Raw genomic sequence first — 17763 nt, forward strand, 5'->3', positions numbered from 1 at the left:
GGCATTATACGGCACAGAAGCTGCCACCTGCGTGTTCAGCGGGCTGACCATGCCACGAACCAACAGCATCGCATGGTTGGCCCGCTGAACACGTAGGAACATGAGCCAGCCCCTGGGAGATGAGCCCAAAAAAAAAAAAAAAAGAAATCATCTCCCAGGGGCTGGCAATATGGAACAAAAGCTGCCTGCGTGTTCAGCGGGCTAACCATGCCACCGTCGACAACACGCCAGCTCCTGGGAGAGGGGACAATAAATGATCTCCCAGGAGCTGGCAACGACGGTAACACCATCTGCATGGTTAGCCCGCTGAACACGCAGGAACATGAGCCAGCCCCTGGGAGATGAGACCCCCCAAAAAAAGAAATCATCTCCCAGGGGCTGGCATTATACGGCACAGAAGCTGCCACCTACGTGTTCAGCGGGCTGACCATGCCACCAACCAACAACATCGCATGGTTAGCCCGCTGAACACGTAGAGAGGTGAGCCAGCCCCTGGGAGATGAGCCCCCAAAAAAAAAAAAAAAGAATCATCTCCCAGGGGCTGGCAATATGGAAAAAGCTGCCTGCGTGTTCAGCGGGCTGACCATGCCACCAACCAACAACATCGCATGGTTAGCCCGCTGAACACGTAGGGAGGTGAGCCAGCCCCTGGGAGATGAACCCAAAAAAAAAAGAATCATCTCCCAGGGGCTGGCAATATGGAAAAAGCTGCCTGCGTGTTCAGCGGGCTGACCATGCCACCAACCAACAACATCGCATGGTTAGCCCGCTGAACACGTAGGGAGGTGAGAGGTGAGCCAGCCCCTGGGAGATGAACCCAAAAAAAAAAAAAAAAGAATCATCTCCCAGGGGCTGGCAATATGGAACAAAAGCTGCCTGCGTGTTCAGCGGGCTGACCATGCCACCAACCAACAACATCGCATGGTTAGCCCGCTGAACACGTAGGGAGGTGAGAGGTGAGCCAGCCCCTGGGAGATGAACCCAAAAAAAAAAAAAAGAATCATCTCCCAGGGGCTGGCAATATGGAACAAAAGCTGCCTGCGTGTTCAGCGGGCTAACCATGCCACCGTCGACAACACGCCAGCTCCTGGGAGAGGGGACAATAAATGATCTCCTAGGAGCTGGCAACGACCAACTATCTGCATGGTTAGCCCGCTGAACACGTAGGGAGGTGAGCCAGCCCCTGGGAGATGAACCCAAAAAAAAAAAAAGAACCATCTCCCAGGGGCTGGCAATATGGAAAAAGCTGCCTGCGTGTTCAGCGGGCTGACCATGCCACCAACCAACAACATCGCATGGTTAGCCCGCTGAACACGTAGGGAGGTGAGAGGTGAGCCAGCCCCTGGGAGATGAACCCAAAAAAAAAAGAAATCATCTCCCAGGGGCTGGCATTATACGGCACAGAAGCTGCCACCTACGTGTTCAGCGGGCTGACCATGCCACCAACCAACAGCATCGCATGGTTAGCCCGCTGAGCACGCAGGAACTTAAGCCAGCCCCTGGGAGATGAAAGCAAAAAAAAAAAAATAATCATCTCCCAGGGGCTGGCAATATGGAAGAAGCTGCCTGCGTGTTCAGCGGGCTAACCATGCCACCGTCAGGAACACCACCTGCATGGTTAGCCCGCTGAGCACGTAGGAACATAAGCCAGCCCCTGGGAGATGAAAGCAAAAAAAAAAAAGAAATCATCTCCTAGGGGCTGGCAATATACAGCACAGAAGGTGCCACCTGCGTGCTCAGCGGGCTCACCATGCCACCATCAGCAACACCATCTGCATGGTTAGCCCGCTGAGCACGCAGGAACTTAAGCCAGCCCCTGGGAGATGAACCCCAAAAACAAAATCCTCTCCCAGGGGCTGGCAATATATGGTACAGAAGGTGCCACCTGCGTGCTCAGCGGGCTAACCATGCCACCATCAGCAACACCATCTGCATGGTTAGCCCGCTGAGCACGCACCAGGAAAATGAGCCAGCCCTTGGGAGATTCCAAGATTATATCATCTCCCAGGGGCTGGCAATATACAGCACAGAAGGTGCCACCTGCGTGCTCAGCGGGCTCACCATGCCACCATCTGCAACACCATCTGCATGGTTAGCCCGCTGAGCACGCACCAGGAAAATGAGCCAGCCCTTGGGAGATTCCAAGATTATATCATCTCCCAGGGGCTGGCAACATGGTACAGAAGGTGCCAGCTACGTGTTCAGCGGGCTAACTATGCAATTCCGTCGACAACACGCTAGCTCCTAGGAGGGTGGACAATATATGACCTCCTAGGAGCTGGCAACGATGGTACAACGAATACCATCTGCATGGTTAGCCCGCTGAACACGCAGCAACATGAGCCAGCCCCTGGGAGATGAACCCAAAAAAAAAGAAATCATCTCCTAGGGGCTGGCAATATGGAACAGAAGCTGCCTACGTGTTCAGCGGGCTAACCATGCAATTCCGTCGATAACACGCCAGCCCCTGGGAGATGAGACCCAAAAAAAAAAAAAAAAAAAGAAATCATCTCCTAGGGGCTGGCGCAACATGGCAATGAAGCTGCCACCTGCGTGTTCAGCGGGCTGACCATGCTACCAACCAACAGCATCTGCATGTTTGGCCCGTTGAACACGCACCAGGAATATGAGCCAGCCCCTGGGAGATTCGAAGATTATATCATCTCCCAGGGGCTGGCAACATGGCAGAGAAGCTACCACCTGCGTGTTCAGCGGGCTAACTATGCAATTCCGTCGACAACACGCCAGCTCCTAGGAGGGTGGACAATATATGACCTCCTAGGAGCTGGCAACGATGGTACAACGAATACCATCTGTATGGTTGGCCCGCTGAACACGCAGGAACATGATCCAGCCCCTGGGAGATCCGAAGACTACATCTTCTCCTAGTGGCTGGTAACATAGCAGCTTCTCTGCCATCTGCGTGTTCGGCGGGCTGACCATGCCATGGTCAGCAACACCACCTGCATGGTTAGCCCGCTGAAGACGTAGGAACATGAGCCAGCCCCTGGGAGATTCCCGGTGGCCCTTTCAGATCTCGATCGGAGAGTCACCCGCAGCAACTCGGCAAGGGAAAGGGACGTGGCCCGAGAACACTCGGTCCCGAGGATTCCGACGTTGATGGGTACATTGGCTCCAACATTGATGTTCCAAAATTATATCATCTCTTAGGGCCTGGCAACATGGCATGAACAGCAGCCAGCTCCTGGGATTTGGAAACAACATTTGATCTCTCAGGAGCTGGCAACATGGCACAGGCATAAGCATGATTCCACACCACCTATGCGTTCAGCAGGCTGACCATACAATTTCCAACCACCGCCAGCTGCTGGCAACTGGGAACATTATACCATCTGCCAAAAGCTGGAAAACATGATACTGCTGTACACGCCACAGTGTGGCACAAAAACAAATTGGTGGTCCCTGCACGCCCACCAGGCCAACTATGCGCATTTCACGCCCAGTGAACCTCCACAGCAGCATCAAAATTGTATTTTGTGACCTTGAAACATATACCGCAGTACCGTGTATTATTCCCGGCTCTCAGGGGGTCAACTGGAGTTCTCGCCATCTCGATTTTTACAAGATATTATGGGAACGATTCAACACGATATGCAACTTGGCGTTAAGAGGCCTACGAATCTGAACGCGAATTCCCGAAGTCCGAGAGATGCCGCCTTCACAGTCAGCAGGCTGACTGACCACTATCCACCAATGAAAGCACGAGCCACGCAGGAGCTGGCGTCACCCACTCCACTTCCCGTTGAAAGAAGATCACTTATCTCCATACCCCCTCGACATATTGTTCACCACGTTATTGAGTCTACTCCTCTCATCGACTTTAAGGAGAGAAGCATCAACTTGCTTCTGACTTGCATTTTTTGCATCGATCTTCATTTCTTTCCATCACCATGTTTGTGCGCTCCGTCTTGCTGGGTGGCACCGCCGCTCTTAGCGCCAGCGCGATGCTGGTCGTCCCCGAGATGGAACCTAAAGTCGATATTATTGAAGATGGATTTGTGAACGTCCACCCGATGCTTTTGGAGGATGTTCATCATGCGATTGTTGACCTGCCCTGCACTGAATGTCCTCTGCGTGAAACCAACGGCGAAGGTGTTGTTAGCTGGACGGAGGGCAAACCATCATCTCTAGTAAGGATGACAGAATCCATTTATTCATCCGAACTGGCTAACAACCCCTCCAATAGACTCTCGATTTCTCGATTGAAGACAACCGCCTGCTGGCCAACGGCCGCCAAATATTCCCACCGGCCCCGCCCATTCCAATTCTTGCTGTACAACAAAATGAAGAGGGAGAGGACTCCGCCCCCATGCCTGTTGGATATGCGCTTGAAATCATGCCGATGGCTGCACCATCTGATGAGCCGGGATACGAACTCCTAGATATTCGATTCACTGTTCTCGACCTGGAGAGCCACCCAGTCCCTGTCGATACCGTTGCACTCGCCGTTCTACAGGATCCCAACGGCGAGCTCTTCATCGCTCGGACCGATATCGAGAACACCGCTCCTGCCTCCGACCGCTTGTCTTGGAAGGAGTGTCACGGCAAGGCCAAATGCCTGCAGGAACTTCTCGTCTCTCGCATTCGGGGCCTCTTGGCTGGTGCCAAGGCTCGTGTGACGGGCATGGCGAAAGCCGGCCGCAAGAGCTGCCATGGCAAACACAAGGGCAAGGCAATGGAACAACACAAAGAAGGCCATGACGGTATGCCTTTCCCTCCCCCACCTACTTTTGAGGGAGAGGACTTTGGGCGTGAAAAGTTTGGCCCTGGCGGTCACCATGGCCACGCCCACGGCTCCGCTCGTCCCCACCATCGCCACCCATACCATGGCGCTTTCGCCCGCACGTTCTCTCGAATTGTGCACTTTATTGTTGTCCCCGCTATTTTGGGTGTCCTAGCAGGACTGACTGCTAGTGCCATTGGCATGTTGGTCGGCCAGGCTGTGGTTTTCCTCTGGCAACGCTACCGCGGCATCACTTCTTCGGAGCACAAGGCCGCCTGGGAGGATGGCGAGGCCTGCGAAAAACAGGGCCTTATGGCCATCCCTCGTTCATCCGAGGAGGTCCTCCCTGAATACACCGAGCCTTCTGAAGCCCGAGAATCACTTGATAAGAACTAAGAGAAAAGAAAAGAAAAGAAAAGAAAAACAAAAAAAAAAAAAGAAAAGAAAAGAAAAGAAATAAAGAAAAACACAAACGCAAGAGCATTCGTTCAAGATGTCTTTTGACAAGTCCTTCGAGGCATCATTCGATCAGGGACCATCACCAGCCACCTGGACTGGCCTTCCAATCTATTTCCCTGGACAAGACAACAAAAAAAGACCAACAGAAACGAGACCAAGCACAGCATCAAGCAAAAAAAGCGACAACGAGCATAGCAAGAAGAAAAGATCCCACCATCCTTGATCAACAGCCATTTCCAACCGGACTCACCTTTCCACTCATTTATTTGCCAGGCCAACGGGCTAGAAAACACCGAGCCCTCTGACGCTTGAGGGTCATCGATAAGAACAAAGACAAATTCCACAAGTTCCGCCATCGTTTATCTGGCCACAACCTGTGAGACTGTACTTTCCACTTTATCCATCGCCAAATCCACGCCTCAAAGCTTAACCTTCGGGTCGCTCGACAAGAACAACAAAAGAAATATTTCGTTGTCGTTTAGCCAATGGCCATAACAGTCACACTGGACTTTCCACTTTTTCCACAGGCAAAATTCACATTCATGCATGCAATGCTACAGCATGAGGCACTCGACAAGAACAAGAACAAAAAAAAAACAAAAAACGTTTCCGATGTCTTTTGCCCTATGACCATCACTAGCCAAACTGGGCTCTCTCTTTTCTCCACGGTCAATGCTTCTTACAGGCCCCTCTGACACCTCACAATCACGAGACAAGAACAAAACACAAATTCCACTGTCTTCTGGTTAAGGCTCAATGCCATTTGCGCAGTCTGCACTGTGCGGAGTCGATGTTCTATGCTTATTCGCTCGGACTGGGCTATCCCACGCCCAATCTTCCATGGCCAACGATTGCCTTGAGCTTGGTTTTGTTCAAATCTGTTATGTTTCAATTTGTCCTTTTGCTCCTGGTCTTGTTTACGTCTTGTTCTATTTCTAAATCTTGACTTGTTCCAGTCTGTTCTTTCTCTTATTTCAGTTTTATTCTCAATTTTTCTTTCAATGCCTATTTTGCTCTCATGTCGAGCCTGGACAGTGTTTCCAATTCCCAATTTTCGTCTGACGATAAGATGTTCGTCTCCTACCATCTCAGGCTTGTGCAGTGGTTCTTGTGCAGTGTTTATGTCCATGTCAATCAAGCCTCATAAATTGAAATATCTTTAGTTATTAGTCTTTTCTCTGTAGTATAGGATAGTAGGATGGAAGTCCGCTATACTCACTTGTATTTTATTCTGACAGCGAAGCTATTTAACTGCACGTTCATCAAGCCGTTTCGCACATTTTAAGCTGCTTTCACCGTTTAATAACAGGGGCATCTAAAAAGACATATATCTTGGGATTTATATTGCAGGTGTCTTTCCAACTTATAGCTACTGGTCTACATATATACAGTGAATATTGCACGATACCTAGGCCAGAGCAGGGGGAAGAAGAATCCCTTGAATGCTGTGATGCCAAGCTATGGATAAGGCTGAGGACAGTCACGTGAAACCGGCATCATCACGCCCCCTCTTATCAATCCGACAACAACAACCCGACGCAATCCTCTTGTTCTGTAGGCCTAGTCCTCGGCCAAGGATGATTTAGCTTGTACGATGACCTTGAAGCTTCAATTTAAACCACACACGGGCTTTTCTTTCCTACTCCTAGCCCGGATCTGCTGCACTCAAAGTCCCAAACTGTAGCTTGACCCCGACATCATCGGTTATCGGCTTCAGGACATTCTTACAAATTCCCACATCCACCTCTCCAACATGATACCGTGGTCATCCTTCGTTCAGAAGGCCCAGAGCCTGATCGACCCTGCCAACTTCAACATCCCCGCCCTGTCCTCTCCCGATCATAATCCCTCCAAGGCATCGCTGTTCCGGCAACAATTCCGCCTCCCTGATTCCCAGAACCCACTTCAAGAGATCACCGCTGATCTCGTTCTACCACTACCAAATTCCTCAGCAAATCAAGGAGATGGCTCCCGCAGGGTTGACCGGGCGGGAAATACATACACCGGACGTCTACATCTGAGTGAACGTTTCATCTGCTTCTCGACCCAGCCGACGAGCTTCATTCCTTCTGCCACTGTAAGTGCCTCAACCACTTGGACTGGCCAAACACATGGCACTGGGCCATCCGGAAATGGATTCATTCTCCCGCTGTCCTGCATACGACGTGTCGAACGCCTTCATAGCGCCAACCATGTTTTCTCCCTGGCGCTCACAACATGGAATGGTTTGCTCAATAAGCAGCAAGACCCCAACTTCGCCCCTCAACGCCTCGTATTGCAGCTTGTCGGTAGCAGACAGGCCTGCGAGCGATTCTGTGACACACTGAAAAAAGGCCTGCGGGAAGGAATGAAAGAGGTTGACAGCTTGCGGACCGTCGTCTCGGATTGTTATTCGGAATATTTGCTTTCAGGCGCAAAGGGAAAGGGACAAGACGGGAATGAGGCTGACACTCGTCAACCCCCGGATGCCGGACTGGGACTGATTTTCCGCTACCCTGGTGATGCACGCAAGCTCCGTGATCGCAGCAAGATGAGGCTCTGGGGCGAATATTTCCGAGGTAAAAAGACATCTATCTTTTTTGATTGAATATTCCGAGATCTGACTGATAGCCACTAGAAAATGGTCGCAATGCGACATTGATTCGCCAACCAACCTTCCACAAGCTAATCAGAGTTGGGTTGCCAAATCGGTTACGGGGGAAATATGGGAGCTTACATCTGGTTCTCTGTTCCTTCGTCTACACTCTCCGAAGCTGTATCAACAGACATTGGCCAAATTTGAGGGACAAGAATCCCTTGCTATCGATGAGATCGAGAAAGATTTGAATCGCAGTCTACCAGAGTATCCTGGCTTCCAGAGCGAAGAAGGCATTGGACGTTTGCGACGAGTTCTCACTGCCTACAGTTGGATTGACCCGGAGATTGGGTATTGCCAAGCCATGAACATTGTGGTTGCCGCATTATTGATGTATGTGTGGAAACATATCAAGTTGCCAAGGGTGTCTGCTAACTTGCCTAGATATACGTCAGAGGCCCAGGCCTTTTTCCTTCTCTCTGTATTATGTGGCCGTCTCCTGCCCGGTTACTATTCAACAACCATGTACGGCACACTACTCGACCAGAAGGTGTTTGAGTCTCTAGTTGAGAAAACAATGCCAGTTCTCTGGGATCACCTCACCAAGTCAGATGTACAACTGTCCGTGGTATCATTGCCATGGTTTCTCTCCCTCTACATTAACTCCATGCCGCTCGTCTTTGCTTTCCGTGTCTTGGATGTGTTTTTCTTAGAAGGGCCAAAGGTCCTCTTCCAGGTCGGTCTTGCCATTCTCCGAGTTAATGGCGAGGAACTTCTTGAGACACAAGATGACGGTTCGTTTATCTCTGTCTTGAAATCATATTTCTCACGATTGGATGAATCTGCCCACCCGAGATCAGAGAACCCCAAGTTGCGGGCCATCACTAGGTTCCAAGAATTGATGGTGGTTGCTTTCAAGGAATTTTCCGGCATCACTCACAGCACCATCACCGAGACACGCGAAAAGCACAAGGGTGCTGTACTAGAGAACATCGAGACTTTTGCGAAGCGTACTTCTATCCGCAACCTTGGACCCGAAAGCAAACGCCTGAGTGTGGATGATCTTGGAACCATATACGACCGCTTTTATGAAACGCTGTACCAGTGGGAACAGCACCAGAGAGTTATTGAGGAAGAGACAAGGCGACAAGAGAGGAAGAAATCCCAACGCCTTTCTATGCTTGCTCCTCCTGCGGACACTCAAGTTGGCCGTGTTGGTCTTGGACCTAGCCCTACGCATATGGATTATGACGCTTTCCGAGAGTTTTTAGCCGCCACATCCAAATGGGCGGTCGCTGACTCCCCTGGATCGTCGAGGAAAGAATCCTCACCCGGGAAATCGGCGTTGTGGGCGAACCGCAGGCAGCCAGCAGACCATGAGTTCATGCAACGCCTCTACCGCAAGTGGGCCACAGATCCAGAGGAGGGATTGAATCTTCAAAATGTGGTGAACGGTCTCGCCCGCCTGAAGGGATCCCCTGACATCATGAATAACATCAACTATTTCTTCGACCTGTACGACGACAGTGGAAATGGCCAGGTTGATCGTGAGGGGATCCTCAAAATCTCTGAGGCGCTGTTGTTCCTCTCCCGGCGTGGGTTCGAGGGCACAATCACGGCCACTCCATCTGTGGAAAATCTGAAGTCGTCGGGAGACCGCGATCATGCTGAGAACTCGCTCACTACGGACGAAAAATTCCTCGGTAGTGTCAGCGCATTCATCCGCCGCTGTTTCGAATACGCCGACCCCAGCCACCCAGAGAATCAAAAAGCGGACCAGGACGATGCAACGGCAGAGGCAACTGAGAAGCTAGACTCGTTTGCCATTGGCGGCGACGACGACGACGAAGAAGACCTGATTGATATTGATGATGATACCAAGTCCACCCACTCTCCAACACCAGACGTAACCCCCCAGGCAGCCAAGTCTACCACCGCCGAATCAGACAATAACGCCCATAACCGCTCAGCATCTGAGTCTGCCAACCCCGCTCTCGACCCTAATAATCCCCTTCATATCACACTCCCCACTTTCCGAATGGTTGTCCTGGCCGACGAACTTCTAGAGCAGTTCTTCGAATCCTACTTCCCTCAATCCTTCCACCTGTCCGACCACCCCCATCCCGCAGCTCTCGCTGCATCATCCACAATGTCATCCAACCTCACAACCTTCTCCAACCTCGGCAACATCCGTTCCCCCGGACTTGCCGCCGGCTCTGCACCCGTCGCCGGCGCCTCAGGAGGCATCGTACCACCAGGCAAGGGCCTCCGCGGTGTCCTGGACAACATCGTTTCAGACGGAATCCGCATGGCCGCCGAAGTCAAAAAGCGAATGGACGAGGCACAGCGCGATCTGGAGCGCAACGCTCTCAGCCGCGAGGAAGAAGAAGACGACGAAGACGATGACGACTATCCCCGTCGTGAGCATGCTGCCGCTGCCATCCCCGGCGGTATCCCCAGCTGGGGCGCTGGCGCGTATGGCGCTGATCCGGAGCGTCGTAGCGTTGTACGTGACACTGACCGTGATCTCCTTGAAGGGGCCGAGGTGCTTGACGGCGGAAAGGAAGAGAGGGCTTCTCTCTTGGACGGAAAGGATGATGCGAATCACGCTCCTCGCAAGGTTTCCGGCTCTGCGGCTTCTGCTAAGGGTCATGGCTCGCCCACAGTTCGTGATGGTGAGGTTATTAGCAAGCTCGTCGAGTTTGAGTCATGATATCCTTGCATACTGTCTTATGTCATATATGGTTTGGCCACCATCTCATCTGTTTTTCTCATTGTACTACAACCCTTGCTTGGTTTGGATGTTTCAATTCATTTTCCGATTGCGTGGTTCCCCTGGGATAGGTACCTGGACTTTTAGATCCCTTTAGAAAGAACGCTACATACAGCTGGAGCATTTCTTGTTTATCGGGCATATGGATTCGATGTAGCACTCTTCTTCGTACATGTTTCGAGTTCTACCGGGCATTTGCGATTCACGTAAATATGTCAAGATCAAAAAATAGATTCAGACCTATAGGTTTCCACCAAATAAATCAAAACTTCGTAAGGGCAAAGTAGCCCAGAAACAAAAGTGTCCTGAATTCAGAGAATCGTCAAGTCATGAGATGTAATGACGTTTTCTATGTACAGCATTATCATCAAGCAGGCTGGAACAACCGCAGGGGGCGGAAGCGATCAATCAACACCTTCGAAGTAGAAGTATAGTGACGTTGTGTGACGAGGACGCAAGAGAAGAAGAAAAAGGGTATAAAACAAGCATAGACATGGAGCAACGGGGCACCGTCCATATACAAAAGGTGTAACTGCGGCGGGGCATGAAAGGCCCAAAGTAGAAAGGGATGAAAAAAGAGGGGTGAGATGAATGAAAGTGCACGAAAATGCGAAGAAAAAAGGGTAAGCTGCGGGTGGCAGATGCAAGCTCTAGGAGAAGTAGTATGAAACCCAAGATGGAAATATGTTGTGAACGAGAGCAACGCAAACCGGCTGACCGGGTATTGGTCTAGTCCTTTTGCCCCTCATTCTCGAGAAGTTCCAAGACAATCTGGCTCCGCTCATATTCTGGGTGTTGCATGCAGATCTTGACTGTGTTGCCCATGCTCGGGGAGCCCGAGGAGCCATTAGTCGCATCAGAGAAGCCGCTGCCAAGACCAGAGCCACTGGTGTTAGTCTGTGCATTTCCATTGAGTGAGCCAGGGACTTTGCTGCCGTCGTCGATACAGACGACATTGTGGCCCGGAATAACCTGGCGTAAGCGACCGTTCATTGCATTGCGGACTTCAACGAAGTCGTCGTTGAAGAGAATTAGGAACTTGCCATACAGACAGGCTGTGTGTGCGCTACCCACGAACTCCATGACTACACTGCGAGAGACGTCGCCGTGCTTGTTGACGTACACAGCGCACTGCTGGTAAGCTACTAGGAACTCGCTCTCGCTGAGACGGAACATGCCTAGTGGCTTCAGTCCGTTGATGCGATTGGAAATGCTGTTTAGGGTATCGTGTGCATCTTGCGTATCGTTGGACCTGAAGTCTGGGACAGACCATGACAGTTTCTTGTCGAGAGTAAGGACTTCGATGCCCTTTTGGGTTGAGATGGCAAGCGAGGAGTGGAACATGTTGATTCGGTAGGTCTCTGCAGGGATGTAGAACTCGTCATAATCACGGAAGAACTCCGTTTGTGAGCGACGTGAGAACAGGCGGCTCTTATTTGTGGACGATTTCTGCAGGACGGGCTCAAGAACCTAGATTTTGTATGTGAGTTTGCTGTTGTCGTATCGAGCTCGCTACCACTGTACATACCTTGAATGTAGATGATAACCCCTCACGCTTTTTGTACAGAACCAAGTATCTGTCCTTCAGGCGACCAGCGGCAAAGAAGCCCACTTCACGGTTTCCAGACAGCTTCTGCGGGGCTCGTCGAGCAGAATCTTGAGATGCCTGAGAGGTTTTCCCATTGGCGGGACAGACCACGTCGAGGTGGTATGCGATCAAAGACCGATCTGCAATCAACAACAGCAGATTGAAATCCTCAAAGACCGCAACTTGTGTGACCCGCGTGATGGGAATAGCCCTGTACCAACCCCGGGGATTATTAAGCTCAGACATGTACAGTCCATAGTCCGTTCCAATTGCACACATAATGCGCCCAGGTGGCTGTTGGAAAACCGTGGCACAGTTGACTGCGGTCTTGCATACCGCCGGAGGACGAGTTTTCGAGCTTTCATATTGCTTCTCGACTTCTTTGATCGCACGATGGAGAGGGGTGCCCTTGATGGTGACACTTGTAGAGCCGGGTGTATGATCAGAGTATGCGAACGCAGTGTCCGCAAGTACACGGAGTCGGAATGGCTCAGCGTTCTGCGAGAAGAGAGCAGCAGCATGCTTTGTCTTCGCTTCGATGATCTTTTGGCACCATTCCAGGCGGCTTTGTGCCGAGAAAGCGTATAGAGTATATGTTCCAGTTTTGCCTAGATGTTTGATTTTGAAAGGGTACAGGATCTTGTCGTCCCTTGAGGTGTCAGCGGCCCCGTTTGATGCCCCAGACCCTGTATGTGCAAGAGGGCTGCCAGCACCCGCCTGGGAGGGCGTGACAGTCGCAACTCCCCTGACGGATGATTTGACCACAGGATCATCGTCGGTGCTTTCCAGGCCCAATAGGTCCATTGGGATGGGCAGTTTTGAAATATCGTATCGCTCATACTTCACTGCCCGGTCGCGCATTGTGAATATCTTGGCGAGAACAAGATAATGGTCGAACAAGATGGCGTGCGTATCGACAAGGAATCTTGTGCGGGTTCCAGGACGTTGCAGCTCGCCTCGATGGATGATCTGTCGACCCAAGTGTTCGAGATTGAGTTCAACTTCCTTCTTCATGTCGGGTCGCAATTGCAGCTTGGATGCCAACTCCATCAAGTCGGCTTTCTTGTTCATCTCCCCCACTTTGTTGTCACATTCCAGCGCCACGACCTTAATCTCTTCAATGGCCTGTGCCAGATTGGTCTTTTCTTCGGAATCCTTGACCATATTCTTGTGTACAGTCACCAGCAGAAGAGTATACCGTTGGATTCTGGTAATCGGAGCTTTGAGGAAAGTATCCCAGCTAAGGCGACTGGACAGTTTGTGCTCCCGCGCTTGGTTCAGGAACTGTTTGAAGTGTGGGTTGCGCTCAGCCTCCTTGCGCACAAGATAGTTTGCCGTTGGGAAGGTTGCTGCATAGTCGATGTAAACATTCTTAGCTTTGCGAATCCATTCCCGGAAGATGTCACTGAATCCAGAGATGAAAGGCCCTTGTTCTTTTTGACGATATTTAAGCTGTGCCAACAGGAAATCCTCGTTGACTCTCTTCACAGCATCGACCTTACCAAACACATCAGCCAAGAATTTGGGCAATCGCTTCGCCGGAATGATCGGAGGATTCATCTTAGCCAATTGATCACGATAGAGTTCCCGTAGGACATCCAGTTGCGTGATGTAGGAGTCTTCCGTGGTGACAATTTCGTGCAAATTGTTCTGTCGATCGACCTCTTTCCTCGGATGAGCTTCCCAGACCTCTTTGGGCACCTTGTAGAAAGTAACCCAGTCCTCGACTTTCTTCTGGGGTGCCATCATCTGTGCCTTGAGGTTGACCTTCTTCAATGTCCGCATACAGTGATGCGAGTAACATCGAGCGAAACTATCAGTATCTTCAATGTGCATCTCATGTAGGTGGAGCCTGGGAGAGTAACATCCAGTGCCAGTGATCTGGAATAGGATACCCGAAAGAGTACCTGAGCCAAACTTGACCCATTCTTCTTCTTTGACCAATGCACCTTCTTCAAGCATACCGCTGACAACACGAGTAGCCAGTGTCTCAGCATCGGCGATGTTCATGGTGGGCACTTTGTGGGTGAACAACGCGACCATGGCATCGGCAATTGTCTGCTCCCTAAGGTCTGTTTCATCTTCACTCAGGTCCTTGATCCAGGATAAGAGAGAACTCAAAGCCCACGGCTCACTACACTTCTTGAATTGTTCCGATGACAGCTTTGCGGGATGGAACTTCTTGCGCCGGCCAGCTGGGATGCTTGGCAGATCCAGCGTCATAGCCGCGGCTGCAGCCGCCGCTGGGTCGAGATGAGGTAGGTCCTTTTGCTGAAGCTGCAGCAGAAGTTCTTGCTGCTGCTGCCTGTATCTGAGCCGGTCCGCATCGGTCTTCGATCTGATGGGTGCATCAGTACGAGGTCCAATAGGAGTCGACAAAGATGACGACCGCGGAACTTGGGACGCGCTATGCAAAGCATCGCCATAAGAATCCACGGAGGTCGGCAGGGAGGGGTTGTTATACTGTGAATAACCATCAAAGTCATCCTGCTGCTCCGAGTGGCGGTTATAGGTGCCCGCAGGCATTAACTGTGACACAAGATCAACATTACCCGCAGGCCCAACGGGTGCTGGTGGCAATGGACGCATTCCAGGGTGGAAGAACAGATCTTCATGTGCGGATCGGTGGGGGCTCTCGTCATCGGATTGATCTCCAGAATGGGTCTGATATGGTGTTTCCCCTTCATCGCCATAGTCAAAGCTCATCCGTCGGGAATAGGCATCAGGTGCCGATAATCCCCCTGTGCCACTGGCATCTACCCTGGCATCGGCCGGGGTGTGGTGGAGACGTCTGGCGTAATCATATGCAATAGGTGGGTGTTCATATTCGTTGTAATACTCACCACGGTCATCGGGGGACCCAGAGCTTCTGAATGAACCAGATGTGCCTGGAAATCCGTTGGTCGCGGCAGGGTCCGAGTGGTCTTCCGAACTGTAGAATGGCTCATCGCCATAGGGCACATTTGCTTGGTATCCTCCTTCGTAATGTGCTAGGTCATGAACGGAATCATTATCTCCATTGATATCAGAGTGTGGCGAATGCCCTCTTGGTGATCCGTTGGATCCATGCGAGCTGAGAACTGAGGCATTGGTCTCGCGTCGCATTCGCCCTTTCTCGCGCTCCTCGCGCGCTATGTCTTCTTGCATCATAATCAAACCAGCAGTAGCCTCGGCGTCGCTTTCGTCAATGTACGCATCATAGTTGACGGTATGCCCCGTGCCTGTCTCCATGTTACCGTTGGTGTGAGTGTGTTCCTCATCAGGCGAGAAGTGCATGTGTGGAGCAGAGCTAGCGTGGGATGCTCTAGAACTGTGACGTCGGGCAAAGCTTTGAGAGTCCAACGCTGCCGCCCCGTCCTCTCTGAGCACATCTTCGTATGCCATGGGAGCTTCCGCTGGCCAGCCATTTGCGCCGGCTTCGTCGACTGGGGGTCCAGGAAGAGGTCGGGATTGGGGGTGTCGAGTCAGAGTGTCAGTTCGCCTCGGTGGTTGCTGAGGCAAGTCTACCTGCACAGGGGGCGTCGGCAGGGTTCGCCCTGCCCCGGAATGAGATAAGCTTGGCTGCCTGCCGTATAGACCATTTGCGTGGGTCTGGTGAACTGGAGGCGCCGGGGGCTGCTCTTCGAAGGAACCGCTTGGGATCGCTGGGGTGTACTGGGGAGACGGTAGGTCATACGCAGCCCCTTGCGAGTTGCCGTAATAAGGACGTGGTGTAGGCGGGGGGCATATGCATTATTCCCGGGGAGCTTGACGGCACATAAGAAGGGGAAGGGTTCGGTGACATTGGTTGGTACGAACGTCCTCCATACGGATGATCAGCGCCCCGCGGCGGCGGAAGCGGTGGTTGTTGGGAGAAGCCGTACGATTGTGGGGTGGGCGGCGTCTGTCCGTAGTGCGAAGCTGTGCTCTGTCTTCTGGGTAAAATCGGAGAGCTCAGCCCCGAAACAGCGGCAGACTGGTAGGCTGCAGGATTATATGGTTGATGGCCCGGGGCTGGAGCGGCGTAAGCATTACTGGCGCCAGTGTACGTCTGAGGGTTATAAGCGAGAGCCGGTTGCGACTGGGTGTGTGGAAGGCCGTATTGCTGTGGGTTGTAGGCTGGCTGGGACGAAGGTGCTCCGGAGTATTGGTATTGATACGGCATGGAGGAGGTTTGCGAAGAGGCGCGACTCGGAGACATGCGCGACATGGCGTCCGACGTCCGCGAATATCTCGAGTCTCTGTCATCTTCGAAGGCTCCCTGCACAGCGTTGTAGCCACCCTGTCCGGCGCTGCTACCATAACCACCACTTTGTGCTGAATACTGTCTGTTTTCTTCGGTCGCTCTCATATTCTGGGCCTGTGCAGGGTTGAAGAATCCAGAATCATCCCCAGCATTGTAACTAGGCATCCTTCGAGGCAGGTGTTGCTCCGGCGTGGGGTTTTGGGACGAATAGGCGTCATAATGGCTGGTGGGGGGTTGGACAGAGGCTTGGGGATTTGCAGGTTGGCCGTAGTATGCCTGTTGACCGTTCGGATATTGCGACATGGTTTCGGAGGGGTGAGAGTCCGACGTGAGGTCGACTCAACTTGACGCGCCTAGGATTGCGCGAGAGATTGCCTAGCAGGACCGTGGAGTCTAATCTCGGACACTTAGATGAATATCAAAACGAGTGACTAGTTCAGAGTAAATCAAACTGATTTCAGTGAGGGGAACGACCACGCGGGCCGGTAACACGCTGGCGAAGAGCTGGCTCTGGGCATCCCCAATGAAACCGTAGAGCGCGATATACTAGCCTTGGTAATGTAGAAACCAAGTCTAGCAGATATGCAAAACCAGGAGTTGTTTTTGGGGGAAATATGTGGGAGGTGTGTTGGGATTCCATCAGCTGCGCCCACGCTAGTCGAGGTACCGTTCTCCACCGCCAACGGGGTTCACCACCTCGTGCACTATGCCTATTGTACTCGGTACAAGAGGCTGAATGCTATTTAATGTGGTGGACGTCCACGTTATCTGGAAGTAACTGCCGTTATAAAATATATGAAGTATGAAGTGTACTAGGTCCAACATAACCACATGTTGTTAGTTATGTCTTGACCTTGAGCTTGTTACTAATTAATAATTGGTGCATGTCAAACATATGTACATGTACATAGGTAGAATGCCTCCTTTTTATTTGTGTATATATATATATATATATTTAAATCATATCTTCATGCCATTAGAGAAATAAGTGAACCCAACAAGTAATAGGGGTCCATATAAGTGAATAATAAATCATCGTGGCCCCCAATTATTTCTCGTTTTGAGGCAACTTTGGAAGGCTGAGAGAGGCTGAGTGAACCGTATTTGGCCCCACTGCTTATATTACATCCACAACCACATGTGCAGTGGACTTTGGGCAACAGTATATTTTCGCCTAAAATGACTCCAGACTCCAGAGATTGGAGGGCATCAAGAATGGGCTCCGAAATAGTGATAGATGATGGTTGATTATATCGCTATAGAAGGCACATATTTATATAGGAACAAGTGGTTGTCAGTCCTAGAAGTGAAAGGAAAAGGAAAATTAAAGAATTAGAGAAATGGAGAAATGAGATACTTCACTGGAACGGACGTGTCCACAAATACAAATACAGGCATC

At 51.3% G+C, this 17763-nt stretch overlaps 7 protein-coding genes across 7 annotated transcripts; 5 read left to right on the forward strand and 2 right to left on the reverse strand.

The window, feature by feature from the left end:
* Nucleotides 1-207: 207 nt before the first annotated feature.
* Nucleotides 208-632, forward strand: N7516_008723 (uncharacterized protein; the record flags this gene model as incomplete). The annotated part of the gene is made up of 3 exons (XM_057221442.1): nucleotides 208-297; nucleotides 376-455; nucleotides 539-632. 3 exons carry the CDS (start codon nucleotides 208-210, stop codon nucleotides 630-632), a joined length of 264 nt encoding a protein of 87 aa, XP_057071714.1.
* A 66-nt stretch (nucleotides 633-698) lies between these two features.
* N7516_008724 (uncharacterized protein) lies at nucleotides 699-1475 on the forward strand (the record flags this gene model as incomplete). Its single annotated transcript, XM_057221443.1, has 5 exons — nucleotides 699-760; nucleotides 850-924; nucleotides 1012-1146; nucleotides 1226-1298; nucleotides 1383-1475. The coding sequence occupies 5 exons, from the start codon at nucleotides 699-701 to the stop codon at nucleotides 1473-1475; spliced, it is 438 nt and encodes a 145-aa protein (XP_057071715.1).
* Nucleotides 1476-2571: 1096 nt separating this feature from the next.
* N7516_008725 (uncharacterized protein) lies at nucleotides 2572-2889 on the forward strand (the record flags this gene model as incomplete). The annotated part of the gene is made up of 1 exon (XM_057221444.1): nucleotides 2572-2889. One exon carries the CDS (start codon nucleotides 2572-2574, stop codon nucleotides 2887-2889), a length of 318 nt encoding a protein of 105 aa, XP_057071716.1.
* A 1022-nt stretch (nucleotides 2890-3911) lies between these two features.
* Nucleotides 3912-5140, forward strand: N7516_008726 (uncharacterized protein; the record flags this gene model as incomplete). Its single annotated transcript, XM_057221445.1, has 2 exons — nucleotides 3912-4151; nucleotides 4208-5140. The coding sequence occupies 2 exons, from the start codon at nucleotides 3912-3914 to the stop codon at nucleotides 5138-5140; spliced, it is 1173 nt and encodes a 390-aa protein (XP_057071717.1).
* A 1816-nt stretch (nucleotides 5141-6956) lies between these two features.
* N7516_008727 (TBC domain-containing protein) lies at nucleotides 6957-10491 on the forward strand (the record flags this gene model as incomplete). Its single annotated transcript, XM_057221446.1, has 3 exons — nucleotides 6957-7761; nucleotides 7814-8171; nucleotides 8223-10491. The coding sequence occupies 3 exons, from the start codon at nucleotides 6957-6959 to the stop codon at nucleotides 10489-10491; spliced, it is 3432 nt and encodes a 1143-aa protein (XP_057071718.1).
* A 789-nt stretch (nucleotides 10492-11280) lies between these two features.
* On the reverse strand, nucleotides 11281-16667 carry N7516_008728 (putative Rho guanyl nucleotide exchange factor; the record flags this gene model as incomplete). Its single annotated transcript, XM_057221447.1, has 3 exons — nucleotides 11281-12021; nucleotides 12080-15822; nucleotides 15938-16667. The coding sequence occupies 3 exons, from the start codon at nucleotides 16665-16667 to the stop codon at nucleotides 11281-11283; spliced, it is 5214 nt and encodes a 1737-aa protein (XP_057071719.1).
* Nucleotides 16668-16821: 154 nt separating this feature from the next.
* On the reverse strand, nucleotides 16822-17762 carry N7516_008729 (uncharacterized protein; the record flags this gene model as incomplete). Its single annotated transcript, XM_057221448.1, has 3 exons — nucleotides 16822-17096; nucleotides 17491-17620; nucleotides 17757-17762. The coding sequence occupies 3 exons, from the start codon at nucleotides 17760-17762 to the stop codon at nucleotides 16822-16824; spliced, it is 411 nt and encodes a 136-aa protein (XP_057071720.1).
* Nucleotide 17763: the final 1 nt, after the last annotated feature.

This window comes from Penicillium verrucosum, assembly GCF_028828655.1.
Source record: "Penicillium verrucosum strain IBT 35672 chromosome Unknown utg000003l_segment0_segment0, whole genome shotgun sequence".
Classification (NCBI taxonomy): domain Eukaryota; kingdom Fungi; phylum Ascomycota; class Eurotiomycetes; order Eurotiales; family Aspergillaceae; genus Penicillium; species Penicillium verrucosum.